Source organism: Calliphora vicina, chromosome 3 (assembly GCF_958450345.1).
Source record: "Calliphora vicina chromosome 3, idCalVici1.1, whole genome shotgun sequence".
NCBI lineage: Eukaryota > Metazoa > Arthropoda > Insecta > Diptera > Calliphoridae > Calliphora > Calliphora vicina.
Window position 1 is genome coordinate 60,382,174 of NC_088782.1, and position 15,888 is coordinate 60,398,061.

The 15,888-nt window shown below is 32.6% G+C and overlaps 1 protein-coding gene across 1 annotated transcript in view; it reads left to right on the plus strand.

Moving 5' to 3' along the window:
• The window catches only part of p130CAS (Serine_rich_CAS and FAT-like_CAS_C domain-containing protein p130CAS), a 78,275-nt gene that overhangs the window by 39,704 nt on the left and 22,683 nt on the right, over positions 1-15,888 (plus strand). The window contains exons 2-3 of the mRNA XM_065503280.1: positions 6,101-6,244; positions 8,929-9,273. Coding sequence (XP_065359352.1) covers positions 6,101-6,244; positions 8,929-9,273 — 489 coding nt within the window. The remainder of the gene's footprint in view (positions 1-6,100; positions 6,245-8,928; positions 9,274-15,888) is intronic.

Consider the following 15,888-nt stretch of genomic DNA (forward strand, 5'->3'; position numbering starts at 1 on the left):
ATTTTTGAATGCAGTAACAATATTTTATTACAAATGTCTAAAATGATTTAAATTATCCCAGTTATTATGGGTGTTTCCATGACAAAGTTTTGAAAAAGCTTGAAATTGGGAGAAAAATAGCAGTTTTTTTAGAACTCTTTGGTTTGATCTTTGTTTTAAATTCGATATTTAGATAAGTTGGAATTGGAAATAGACCTAATAACTTGAGCTCTTTACTTTTGTATAGAAAATACCATAATTTATCTTAATACTTATATATTTTGTTTGTGATACAAAACTGTTACACTGTCTGTCATGTTTTAAATTGTTTATTTGTTTAGCTTAACTCAAAATAATGTAACGTACAACATTGTAAGAGTTTTTGAAAGTGATTTCATAAATTACAACCAAAAAAAAAATATTGTAATTGTAAATAAATACAAATTACTGACGGCTTCGCAGCCATTTAAAAGTCAAAATTGGTTAAATTTTACATAAGTAGAGTGTAAAGTTAAATGTCGTTGTCAACAATTTGACATTTTAAAGTGGTTACTAAGTTTTTTTTAGTTTTTTTTTTTGTATGTCAAAATGTGAAACAATGTTTCTTATAAAATATGATTTCGTTTATGAAACAAATCTACAGTTCACAGTCACATCAACAAAAAAGTGAAAAAAATCATAAATAAAGAAACACTCGAAAACAATCCAGTTTTTAAAAAAACAAAACATTTTCAAAGAGTTTCCGCACTTTTAGAGTTGCGTGTGGTTTTGTTTTCTAAAACCATTAAAGCACTCTGACAATTAACAAAAAACCAAACACAAACAGAAACACAAACATTTAAAACACTTTAGAAAATAAAAAAATAAATGAAATGAAACAAAAAGTATTAAAACAAAGACGAAGTTTATTTTCAAAAATGTTAAACTTTTTGAACTTGAAACAGCTCAGAGCAAAACCATCATCAGTTTGCAAAACAGAACCTGAAAAATTTTTAAATAAAAAATAACAGCTAATAATATGGCTATTCACTTGATAAGTTGAAAAATTTTATTCCCATGAGGTTAATAACAACTTTTGTAAAAACATTATTATAAATGATTTTAAAAACAAGTTAAGTTTTTGCCGAATGTAGCTGATCTATTGCCCTTTTGCAAAAGCTAAATTATTTATGGAGTTAAAAATACAATGCAAAACTTTAGAAATCTTACCCAAATTCAATACCAGAAAAATTTACCTATTAACCCAAAATGTTCTCCGATAGAATTTATTTTACATGAAAGCAAGGACCAAATATGAACCGATTATGACTCTATTCGCTCAAATAGTAGTTTCATATTCAATATTAATTGAAAAATTGAAGGGTTTTTCAGTTAAAAATTTACAAAATATAAAATATTGAAAGAAATTTCTCTAAAATTCAACTAAATGGTGATTTGAATCTCTAAATCATAAAAAATATACAAATTTTAGCCCACTAAATTTTGAGTTTGTTTGGGAAATGGGCGTAATAAAACCACGCCCATCTTCATTTTTTTACAAAACATGTTCATGACTTAAAAATGCGAGATTTACAATAGATGGCGTATTTATAGAAGGCGGTTTTTGATTTTAATATATGTCATTTTGAAGGGTATATAACTGTTATATATTCTCACTCAGTTATTGAACATTATAGTGTAAACCATAGAGAAACATTCCGCATACGAGTGTTGATTTTGTTTTCACATAATATTTTCTACTAATACATTCTCACCACATAGGTTTCTGACAACTGAGTTAGGTCTTTGACAGGAGAGTTTCCGCTCTATGTCTATTCTCTATGGTGTAGAAAACATTTTTTTTTTTTGTTTCGAAAATGTCGAATTTTGTACCAACAAAGCGTCATATGCGGGAAGTTTTGCTTTACTTCTCTAATTTGAAAAACAGTGAAGCTGAAGCACTCCTATTGTTCACCAAAGCTTATGGTGAAAGTGTTTCAACGTACGAAAAGTGGTGATTTTGACACGGAAGACAAAGATCGGCCAGGCCAGCCAAAAAAGTTTGAAGACCAAGAATTGGTGGCATTACTCCATGAAGATTGATGTCAAACTCGGCAAGAGCCTGCAAAATCATTGGGAGCTGCTCAAGCAGCAATTTCAAAACGTTTCCAGCAGCAGGTTTCATCCAAAAGCAGAGAAATTGGATACCATACGAATTGAAGCTGAGAGACTTTGAAAGACGATTTTGTATGTCTGAAATGCTGCTTGAAGGCTATAAAAGAAAATCATTTTTGCACCGAATCATTACTTGCGATGAAAAATGGAGCCATTACGATAACCCGAAGCATAAGAGATCGTATGTGAAGCAAGCTCAATCAGCCGAATCGTCACCAAAGCCAAATATTCATGGCGCTAAGGTAATGTTCTGTATTTGGTGGGAGCAAAAATGGTGCTATCTATTATGAGCTGCTGAAATCTGGCCAGGTCATCAGAGGGAACCTGTAAAACGAGCAGAATATTCGGTCATACATGAAACCGTAATAATCCATTATGACAACGGTCGGCCTTATGTTACAATACCTGTTAAAAAGTATTTAGAATGGAGTTGTTGGGAAGTTTTGTATCACCGGCTTTATAGTCCAGACCGTGCCCTTCCGACTACTATTTCTTTCGATCGCTGCTCTCTCTCTGGGATTCGCATCACTTTGGAAGAGAGTATCCGAATTTGGAAATCACACGCTGTGCAGGAAAGAGAAGGCATACAATCTTAACAAGTTCAAGATTTCTCTATGAATCGTCTCTTAATCTGAATTATGTTCCCCGGACAAACACTACTCTCCACTAACCGTTCTTAATTCGGACTTTCTAAGCAACACAGAAAAACGGAGAACTCTCTGTTACGCCCAAAACGGTAAAAAACCATTCTGTCTTCCACATTAGTCGACATGTATTGCTTTAAACTTTACGTAATCAAGATGATATTTAAGAGATAAAAGATAGTACACAGATAAAACAGATTCGTGATAGCAACCGAATTTGTTGTCAATCGAATAATTATACTTTAGTAAACGAATTTTACAGTTGTGGCTCCAAAATTTTGAAAGATGTAACAAAAGTTTGGATGCATTAATCGAAACTCTTCTTTATCAACTGACTTTATGTTGATAGAACCGAAAAATTTGATGTGTGCAACCGAATCATTCGATTGGCAACAAATTCGGTTGCTATCACGAATCTGTTTTATCTGTGTATGTATATCATGACACCCAGATATTTTAGACAATCCTTCCAGCGTGAAGATTAATGTATTGCAATACTTATTGCTCTGCCAATGCTTTGACCCTATTCGAAAGCACTTACTGAAACTGTTAAAGAAGTTTTTGCTACAATCAAAGCTACCAACTCCTACACACAGAAAACAGATTGGTCGGAATTCGGTATTTATTATAAACATTTAATAACGTAAACTGAAAATTTATTGTAATTATTAAAAAAGTATACATTTTACAGTTTTTCTATGTTTAGAATTGAAAAATCATAATCATAATTGAATTGAGGTTCTAGCAACTGTAAAATAAGAATATTTAACCGGTTTGTGTCTTTACTAAGCTTTATTCGATAGATTCGGAAATGACAATCGAATTAAATCAACAATATTAATGATTGTGATCGAAAAATTCGATTAAGACGTAAGAAAACCAAATTCGGTGTTCACAAGCGATACAAAATAAAAAATGGTAAATAGTTTTGACATTTGTTCAAAATAAATATTAAACTAAATTCTAAAATACAATATTATTTGTTTAAAAGAAAATAAAAACCAGAAAAGTCGATTTAAATAATTAATATTAGCGGGTTAATACAAGGGAAAGTAAGTTTCCTAATAATTTTAACTGATATCCGGATACAAAATAAGTATGTGAATGAATACTACATACATACATATTTTGTAGAAGAATCTGTCTTATGATTTCATTAAAGACATATTGATATTGTTTTAGGTGTAAAGGAATCAAAGATGAAAGGTAATTCCCCAAAAATGCATACAATCAAGATAACGAAGAATAATTCAAATCCTAATCATCCGGATATTATTTAAAACCAATCCTTATCATGCATAAGAAATTCAGTTTTCAGTCGTGGTTGCACAACATTATTTGTCTTGGTCTATCGTTCAATTCATCTTTTATGTATGGACACCTGGAACGTGCTGTCATGTTATAATGTACAAATATGTATTAAATTATATTTTGTGTTTCTTTATATTTTAAATAAAATTAAATAAACGGAATGAAATGGAATGGAATGTTTGAAAATTTATTGATTATAGCTACTAATATTGTCAGTCCTTTTCACCGAATTGTGTTTGAATACAGTTACGTGTACTATATAATTCAGTTATTTCAATCGAATTAAGAGATAGTAATTGCAACCGACAAAATTCGATTGGCGACAACGAATCTGTTTTCTCTGTGTATGAACCGAAAATTATAGAGCCATTGAAATGAGCCAACATACATATTGTCAGTTGTCCAATGAGGTCAGCTTAATCTGAACATTACTTTCCACTAACCGTTCGATACACAAAAACAACTTATGCTTTGAATTTTTCACATTTCCCATGCAGCATGCAACAAACAGGGAACTGTCTCACTTGAAGCAGTACAAGGACGATATGTTTTCGACACTATCCAACATAGTGCTGTCGGATAATGTGATCGTTAACCTTTAGGTGATCAAAATGATATTTAAACGGAAAACAATTGTATACCATGACAATACAAAGTCATTATTTCACAGCTTCCAACTTGGAAGCATAATATTACTAAGTATTCCACTACTTATTAATATTATGCTCCGCCAATGACAAATCCATTGTACGGAGCCATTGTCTGACCATTTTTTGAAACGCTGTTTGCTTCATCAATCGTTTTGGCTACAATCACAACTTCCAACTTGGAGATTGATGTCTTCCACTATTTACTACTCTTATTCCGCCAATAAAATACCCATTAAACTGAGTCATTATCTGACCTTATCTCCTTTCGGAAACTGTTTAATCATCATCATTGCTAGAATCACTAATCATCTGCAAAAAATATAATCTTTGCCTTTTCTGGGAGATTTAATCTTAAAAATCCATAATACATCACATTCCATGACAGTGGTCAGATTGTCTATTATGACAACCAGATATTGAAGACAATCCTTAGTCTTTAGTTCACAGCTTCCAACTTGGAGATTGATGTATTCCACTACTTATTGCTATTATGCTCCGCCAATGATAGACTTATTGAACTGGGAGCCATGATCTGCACAACTTCCAACTTGGAGACTAATATATTCCATTACTTAAGTACTACAATTATGTTCCCCCAATGATAGACCCGTTGAGCTGAGCCATGATCTAAACACATTGATACCACCTTCTGAAACTGTTTAAGCGAATGTCCTTTCTTTTTCAGATTGAATCTCCTTTCCAGGAGATTCAATCTGAAAAAGCTATTGTCTATATCATCAGAACCTGGTGATATATTTATTTATTAATCAGTTCTTGATCTCCCCAAGCAAAACATTAAAGAGATTTGTTTCATTCGAAATGCTTTATATAGCATTTTCGATTCAAAGTTCCAAGTCCTCTGTTGTCGAAAGTTCTTTCACATTCGGTTGATTCAGCTATCGCTGGCTTTATAATCTCTGGCTGAGTGAGACTTGTTCTCGTTGTCGATGGAACCTTTCCAAGTCGTGGTTTATGACGCCTTTGTTATTTTTATTATAATTAATTTGAAACTAGTGACTACAGTTAATAGCTTCGATACAAATCCTTTTGTAAATCTCTTTTCACGGCTTTTAGTTAATGGCAGCCAACTGAGATTTGAATTTCAAAATTTCAACTTGAGAAGCAAACCGAAATAGCTTACAAATATTTGTTGGTTACTGTGAATACTACTTCAAACACTTATTAAAGAATTTCAAACATTTCCTGGCTCTGTTAAACTTTATCTTTAAAAATCTTGCTCCATAAGAAATATTATTTCCCAGAATCTTATAATTTTGTTACTTGTATTCTCTACTACTCTCATTAATTGCTAAATGAATAACATCTAATTTATCTTCTCTTTCTCTCTCTGTCTAATTTTAGAAACTTTATGCCAAAGCATTATATGATAATATAGCTGACTCACCCGATGAATTGGCCTTCAGAAAGGGCGACATACTTGCTGTCATTGAACAGGACACTGATGGTCTGGTCGGTTGGTGGCTGTGCACATTACGCGGTCGTCAGGTAAGTGTCAGACAAGTTTCACGATCGCACTCACACACATTCCAGCACTTTCATTCTCATGTTTTTATGTTTTTTTGAATTTGAATTTGGTCTCACTTTTAGTTTTACATTTTCAAAACAGCATCTCTGGTTTTTCTTTGTATATAAAAATAACGTAGACTGATCGTGAAATTAAAAATAAATTTTTTGTTGCAACGTATGCACAGTGTTCTAAGACGGTTTATATGTTTATGGAATAACCCTTCAAGCTGTAATAAAAATGAAGAAGGCTGGAAAAAAAAAAGATTTTAAATAAATTATTGTGGTTTAAGCAAAATCAAACAAGTGTTGCATTGAAATAAATGTCTTAAGAAGTGTATGAATAAACTAAACTAAACATTTATGTGCCATTCTTGGTTTCCTTTAAACATGCATAGAACATTAACAAAAACATGTAGCAAATCAGAAAAACATAAAAATAAAAAATAAAAAAAAAAGAAATCATGCTTCGTCTGTCAATCAAAATTAAAACAGATTTCCTTTTCATCAGCTTTACTGAAGAGTTGACTGCCTGGTTGGCTGGCTATGTGGCTGGCAGGCAGGCAGACAGTCATGTTACAAAGTTATAAACATTATTCAACGACATGGTAAATTATAGTTAATCATAAAATTAGTTCATCGAGTTGAAAATATTTGTAATTTATTTTGATTACCCCCTCCCCATGTGATGTGACTCCTTTATCTTTTGAATGCTTGCTGTTGCAGTTGCCGTTGGAGTTTTTTTTTTATAGATTTTTTGCATATTGCTAAATCTAAATCAATCTTAGCGTTTAATTTAGTTTATGAACAAAAAAAAAAAAAAAGAAAAGGAAATTCTAAATTAAATTGAACACAATTCCCAAGAATAGCAGAAAAATAAAAGAATTGGCTTTAAGCATTTGTTAATGGAAATTCTACAATTCATTAAAAAAATGTGTTTAAGAGGCAATGCTTGGAGTGACAAAGTATTTTGAAAGAATTAAATGATTGTTCTCTCACGAATTAACAAATATTAGATGTAGTATCTAACAACCATTCCCATTCACTTCTACAGTCAAAAATTTCAAATTTTTTTTATACTAATTTCAAAACTTTTTTAACGAATTCAAAAAAAAAAAACATTAGAAATACTTATTAGGCTTTTTAGAAGGATATATGTATGTATACCAGAATGAAATCAAACAAGTAAGAAAGTATGGTCGGGCTTGACCGATACCCTACACTAAGTAAAAGAGCAAAACCATTTTTCTTTTAAAATTTCAATAATTTATATTTTTGAGTGATTTTCGGAAGTGGGCCTTATGTGGGGGCTATGAGCAATTATGGACCGATCACCATGAAATTAGGTCGTGTGATTTACGTCCATATGAAAGTTTACTATGTTGAATTTTGTGAGTATACCAAATTTTTAAGCGATTTATGCACGTTAAAGTGATTTTCGGAAGCGGGTCTATATGGGAGCTATGACTAATTATGGACCGATCGTAACAAAATTTGGTGACATGAATTTTGTATATATAAAACTTATTTGGAGCGCAATTTGTGGAGATACATTTATAAATTAAACATTTATGACCGATAAAGTCCAATTTCGGAAGGACATTTGTATGGGGGCTAGGTGAAATAATGGACCGATTTCAGCCAGTTTCAATAGGCTTGGTCGTTGGGCCAAACAAATAATACGTACATATAAGTTTTTAAAAACAAGCCCGCATTTTTAAGTCTTACACCCAATGTATTACCTATCATCTCATGGAATATATCTCAAAAGTTTCATTGAAAAATTACATAATATTTAAATGCCTATTTAATCCGCGAATGGTGACGGAAATTTTACTTTGATCAATGGTGATGCCGGTCTAGCGCATTAATAGTTCTATTACTTCAATATTAAAATTCACAAAATTTGTTTAAAAACAATAACCGAGAATAAAGTTATTCGATTTTTTAACACACCCGGTATCACAGACATTAGGTATATTCTTTTCGGAGAGCTCTCACGCCAGAATCGCAACAAGAAGGACATTTCATGTACATCAAAGGGTTAATTTTGACCTAAATTCAATCCTCAGACCTCATTCTCATATTTCTCTAAAGTAATATTAAAAACCTTTAACAAATACATAATATTTAAATATCTTTTTAAGAAAATTGCAAATATTAAAAAGTTTGAACTTTGACCCCGGTATTGAAAGGGTTAATATTTTCCAATTTCAATAAAATCTTTAAGTATAAAATTCTGTATAAGTTCAGAGCCTCTACAACATACATATAATCTAAATAGTTACACTTGTAAAAGCATTTTCTTCAACAATTGAAAATATTTCCATAAAACCCATTATAAAAAAAGTCCTTCAAAACCATCAAGTTCACAACGCCCTGGAGATTTTTACAAAATTCTTCACAATTAAAATGCCAGACTCACAAATATTTAGACAGTTCAAGTGGCTGTTTTTTATTTTGCACTTAAAAACAAAAATTTCAATAAAAATCTTCAAAAGAAAAACCATAATTTCAAAAACCATATGTCTGCAATATTCAAGGTTCATTTAATACATTTTTAAACAAAAAAAATAATCAAATAATAAAGTCATTAAGATAGCGAAAAAAAAGACAATAAAATCAAACAAATTCTTTACATCTCATTTAACATTTTCTTTTTGCAGGGTCTTTGTCCTGGTAATCGTTTGAGAATTTTAAATTCATACGATTCGGGTTGTTTCTCACCATCGCCAGCCTCATCGCCCTGTCCCTCGTTGGCAGCCAGTACAGCCACTTTAAATAGTTCAATTTGTTCGGCGGACATTTATGAAAATACCTCGATAATCAGTGGCTCTGGCAGCAGTGCCAATGGCAGTGGCAGCGGCTACATAAGCGCCAGTCAAACCAACATCACAACAACATCTTCAACTAGCTGCACAACAGTTACAACCTCAAACCTGCAGCAACAGCAACAGACGCAGACACAACGACAGGGTACACGAAGGTCATGGCATGTGTCGCCCAACAAGGTAAGTTTTGTTTACACTACACAATACTTTAAATGTAAAGGGTGTTTTTTTGGAGACCGATAGAACTTGGAAACTACCAGAAAAGAGAAAATTTTAATAAAAATGTGTAAATTTTTGCTGGTTTATCACCATAAACCAGTGACTTCATGTGGTCCCAAAGGAAATAATATCGAAATGTGAAATCGCATGATCTTGGTGGCCAATTGACAGGTCCATTTCTCGACATCAAGTTATCGCCAAATTTTGAATTCAATAAAAAGATTGTTGCGGTCACCGTATGGCACGTAGCGCCACACTGTTGGAAGCACATCTCGCCCGGATCAATGTCATCTATATTTTCAATCAAAAATTCATTGATCGTGGTGCGGTAACGATCTTTATTGATCGTAACGTGAGCTCCGGCTTCATTTTTTAAGAAATAAGGTCCGATGATGATTTTTCTGGATGTAATGGAGTCTGTAGGGTCTGTTGTGGATTGGTCTCACTTCATATGCGGCAATTTTGTTTATTAAGCCAAAAATAAACCTCAGCGCTGAACACAATTTTGCGATAAAACAGTCGTCAATAAGTTGGGCGAATCGATGACTGATATTTATAGAAAATTTGGATAATTTGGATCTGATTTTCCAGAGTGAACTGATCATAAATGTCAAAAAGTGATCGCAGTATGACAGTTCCTTTCAAAAGTTCTATTGGGCTTAAAAAAAACTCTCTTTACATACATATATACAGGAAGCAGAAAACGTTCAGACCCCTAGACCAGACCAGACGTTTTTAAAATCAAAATACCAACAAAAAAATATGTACAGGTTTTTGTTTTGCTAGTCATGTTTGAAATGAGAAATTTCTTCATTTCACGCTTGGTCTGCGTATGTTTAAACTGTCGTATGAGTATTTTTTTTTTGAGGAGTATCTGCGTTTTATCTTTCCAGGCATACGTTTGTGCCACCACATTCATACTTGCAACACACCACCGTTACTTGTCTCTTGGTTTATTTGTGATTTTTTTTTTCATATTTAAACGCATTGAAATTTAAGTTTTTTTTTATCACTTGCCACAGCAGCAACAACAAAAAAAAAACATGACATTCAGTGGGAAAGTTTGTGGTAAAAATGAAAAATCATCATATAAACACCACATGCCCAGGATCTTTTTGTTTTGGTTTTCATTTTCAGTCGGTTTGAAATCATAATTTCCAACTGAAAATGTAAGAAAACGCAATTGCATGCTTGAGTGCTAAAAGTGACCATCTTAATGGAAGCGTAGAAAATATGAACAAGGTGCTGCAATATGTTTTCAATGCTGTTTTAATAGATTTGAAGTCCTTTGAAAATGCTTATAAAATAAACATCTTCTAACCAGCTGAATGTTTGTTTTAGGAAGCACTTTTAAAGTGTTGAGTTAACCAAAAATTAAGTGCTTGCTAAATAAAATCATTAGGCTAGCTAAGCTAAATTCAAGCTTTCAGCATCATTAATGACACATATTAATATAAAAAAGATCTAGAATACATCACAAACTATACCATACATTAATACTCTGACGATCTATTAAATACTCTATGAGCTCAAGTTTTCAACTTGAATTCTAAATATTCAATATGTGCAAATTTACAAACTTGTCTTGACAGAAATGTGTTGGATTAACAAAACAATTTCATTTTTAAAAAGTCAACATCAGTTATGAGTCAATTTTAGCTTAATCTAATGCGGTTTCCTTTTCTGGCAAAAAAAGTGCAAGAAAAATGTTGCACTTTTTTTGCATCTTTTTTACAAAAACGTATTTTTGCTCAAATAAATCAACATTTATTGTGATATATCTTGAAATTACCTTTAAATCTATACCTTATATGTCCTAGTTCCACACCCAGGAGTTTTCATATAAGCTTTTGTAAAAAATAGGGCAACAAATGAGCAATATTTGTTTCCAGAAAAAACAAGTAAGAGAGCTATATTCGGCCGTGCCGAATCTTATATACCCTTCACCAAATTATACTTCAAAATAAAAATTTTAAATATTTTTAGGTAAACAAAATTTATTTTTTTTCCAAAGTTGTTTTTTTAATTTTTTAAATTTTAAAAACTTTTTTTAAATTTTAAATTTTTTTTTGGTTTTTTAAATTTTTTTTTTTAATATTGAAAAAAAAAATTCGGGTTAAAAAATATTTTTTCCGATTTTGACCCATTGTATGGTCTTATATACGTCATTGCAAAGGTCTTTGAAATATCTATCATTAGATATTAGTGTTTATAAAAAACCGACTTTTTAAAAAACCGGTTTGTCGGTTAACCGAAAATTGGCCTTTTTAAAAAAACCGGTTTTTCGGTTAACCGACATCGAAAAAACCGGTTAAACCGGTTAACCGTCATATATGTGTAGAAAACATAAAATGTCCAATAAAGCATATACAGCTTTAAAATTTGTAGTTTTTAGTAGTCAGGAATGGTTAATATTAAATAACTAGAAATATACAAAAGAGCTGAGTCCATCTTATTTTGTAACACTTTCAAAATGATTATCTCAGTCAAATGGAATTGAGTATAAATATGTTACTAAATACATACATATATAATATACTTGTTTTAATTATTGGTTTATTCATTAAATTTCAACCAAAAAATGTAAATACATTTTTTAATTAAATATTTGATAATTTTGAAATTTACTATCACCTCGACTTTCTGATATGAAACAGAAAATGTTAAAAGTCCCAAAAAAGGACCTATAAGATGCAAACGCATTTCTTCTTAACTTATAAATCATATTAATTAATAAAACTCCATTATCAGATTTCAAAAATATTTCAAATCATGGATTTTAGAACGTTTTTTGTGTCTTCTGTAATATTTCTGAAAAGCTAACGAAATGATTAATAAATTAAAATTTTAAGAACAAAGCACACTAATGAAGTCAAATTTATTGAAAGAAGGTATGTACATCGAATTCAATTTAACGTTTGATAAAGTCATCACTAAGTTTTTAATGAATCATTAGTAAGATTTAGCCTAAACTTATAGAATTATGGGGAATTTAATTTTAATTTTTAATAGTTTCATTATGTGCAAATAAGTTTTTTAGTAAATTCGTCATCCTCTACTATTTAGATTCATTGTAATTCTTAAAAATATTAATCTAAAGAGGTTTGTATTGTAAATCAGCAGTTTAAGTTTCAAATAAGACCAATAATGTGTACACAATGAATATTAAAAATGCGCAAAAAAATGAGATTTATTAATTTTAGTCGCACATTTTAAAAACCGGTTAACCGAGTGATAAAAACCGGATAAACCGGTTAACCGAAAATCAACATTTTAAATTAACCGGTTCGCAAAAAACCGAGATTTCGAAGAAAAACCGGTTTTTCGGTTAACCGGTTAACCGGTTTATAAACACTATTAGATATCCATATTGTCTATATTAATGACTTAGTAATCCAGATAAAGGTAAAAAAAATAGGTCAAAAATCGAGGTTGACGTGGTTTTTTCCTTATATCTCAGCAATTTGTGGACCAATTTTCTCGATTTTAAATAGCAACCGAGCCGGAAGAATTCCGGAGATATTGATGTATGAATCGTGTATTTAAGTTATTTGGGGCTTCGGAAAGTTGATTTCAACAGACAGACGGACATGGCTTAATCGAATCCGCTATCTATACGGATCCAGAATATATATACTTTATAGGGTCGGAAATGAAAAATGTAGAAATTACAAACGGAATGACAAACTTATATATACCCTTCTCACGAAGGTGAAGGATATAAAAATCACATACCTGATACTTCGCTTTAATAATAAGCCACACTTTGGCCAACTCACAATTAAATTCAATCGATTTTCAAGTTGACGTGCCAGTGCTTAAATCCCTGGAGGGTCATTGCTGTAAAGATGCGCATCTTGATGATGTTGCAAGGTCAAAAGGTCTAAATCTTTACACTATCTGCGACCTTCTACAGGACTATCCAAATTGACCGGGGAACGTTGAATTGCTAGAAATTCCTATAACTCAGTCCAGCCTAACGAGCAATTATTTTGGAAGCAAATCAGATATCGATGAACTGATCAATTCGACTAGGTTGCACTGCGTAATGTAGTGGACACATCTGGAGTTATTGTAATATTTTACATACAAATTATGTCCCAATATGCTTGACATGCATGGTATTCCTCGTAGAAAGAGTAACGTTAACAAATTTCAACAAGTTAGGATCCCTGGTCCTCCAATTCAATATTGTAAACAGGCTTTCTTCCACTGTCTAACATATATGACATTTAGTAGGATTAAAACTATTACTTAGTACAGGCGCGGATCCAGAGGGGGTGAAATAGGAATTACCAGCCTCCCAAACCGAAAAGTTTTCAAATCAAAAAGGAAAAAAAAAGAAAAATGTAGAACTGACTTAGTATGACTCTATTCACACCACCCATAGGATATTTACAATAAGCCCATATGAAACCAATTTTCCTGTTTAATGAGGGACCTAAAGCATCCACCTGGGTCATTGAGGCCTTACCAAGACAATTGGGCCTACACGACACCAGTAAAGCGCATGCTAAGCAAATCTGGTCGTGCATCTCTTTGCACTCTTTTGTCGCAACATCGCTCAAAGTTAATTGCGACTAAATGATATTTTGTGCAGACCTAAACTTCTCCAAAATACACCCAGCCTTCGTATGAAGCCACTTATACTGCTTAACGATTGACCGCAGCCATTGACGCCCTTCCCAGCCACATCGTTCTACACGATCCCAACATTTGGCAGTCACAAATCACATGTTCAGAGGTCTCGTCACGCATCTCGGAAAATCTACACAGTTTTGTTCCAACTGTGTCCATAGAAAATTGAGTATTGGAACACAATGTCGGGTAAATAGTATTCTCTGTGATACCAACTTACGGGATTCTCCCCTGGATAGAGGGAGAATAAACGCATTGAAGTGACCTCATTGTTGGGCGAATTCTGATTCAACTCAAGAACGAAGTGATACCCAAGCGAAATGCAAAAAAAATAGGATCTTGTTCTTAGTCAAACAATCGCCTCGATCGTTCCCAGCATGGCCTGATGACGAAGTAACTTGACAAATTTTAATCTCTTCTGCGCACCAATTTCGTTCGGAGCTGTAACTAAGACCACGATATCCGACGATAAGAAGATAAGGCCATAATGCAGCATTGATTTCAGACATCACAATGATCCTCAAGGCCCTATATCTCATTCTTCAGCAGTCAACAGCGTAAATGAGTACGGCGAAAATCTCCGCCTGACATAAGCCTATGGGAATACCCATTCGACAGTTGGGGATTTTGACGTGTTTTTCAAACACGATTGTCATTATCGTAACAGATGGTTGGTGCGGCCACTGATCGCTTTTAGGTATTAAGAGTCGTTATAAAGATTCCGGGAATTCGCATGTGGTCAACAAGATTGTCTGGTTTTGCTACGGATATACCAGGTAGTCCGAATGGTAGGAGAAATGTACAGGATAGCATTCAGAGCATTAGTAGGTCACATCAGAAAGGCTACGGTCATATCTACATATATAAAAATGAAATGGTTCATGTATGTAATGCCATTACGTGAGAACGGCTGGAGCGATTTGGCTGATTTATTTCAATTAAATTCGAAATTTTCAGGAGATGGTAAAGAAAAAAAATGAAAAATTCCGGGTAAAACTAAGAAATAGTTTTTGAGCCCAGTCAACTGTAATAAAAAAGCCCCCTAAAGTATGTAAATTTAGATATTTTATTTGCAAATAAATAAGAACAGGCAGGTGTATGTGGGTTGGAGAAACTTGAAGAACTAACATTAGTAAATAGCTACCGGTCGAAGCCGCCCCGGTCAACTAGTATTTCTATAAATAATGAATTATTAAACGAACGAATTCAGTTCATTCGTAGTACTAAGGAATTAAGCCTATGAACTCATTTGAAAAATGTAAAACTTGATTTGGAAAATTGAATTAAGAATTAAATCTTTCGAAACTTTGGTAGCATCCAATAGCAGTGGTAGCACTTATAAGTACTGGCATTCCTAAACAGTTAATAGAAGTTTGTAGTAGTATTATTATTAAAGTATAGCAGTACCTTTCTGTAGGGAAGGTATTGTCATGTAGCATTAATAGGTTTTAGCAGCAGCATTCGGTATCTATAAACTCTCACGAATATATAACAGAATAATGACTATAATCACTTTTGCTATAGCCAGCAATTGCCCAGAGCTATTTAAAAGTCTTTGAATCTTATTTAAAGATCTTTAGGTCTAAAGCAAATTAGTATTTCTTTACTGCGCCCTATAATTAAATATTAAAACAGTCTGATTTCAAGTCTAATAACAGACCCCATTTTATCCCTTTAACAAGAGCAATACTCCTCCAGTCCTTTAAAGAATTTAACATAATTTTAATGTTGGTCACATACAACATACAGCTTTTTAAAAACTGTCTTACTCTTTGCTGACTGCCGCCTCAACACACTGCTGATACAGCCGCCAAGTGTGCGGTTGGGATTGGTGGCTCATTAACAACGCCTTGCAGATTTAAATTGTGGCGCCTTTTTTTCGTGTTGCAGATTTCTGCAGCATGTTCGATGTCTCGCAAACAACAAGAGCAACAAACA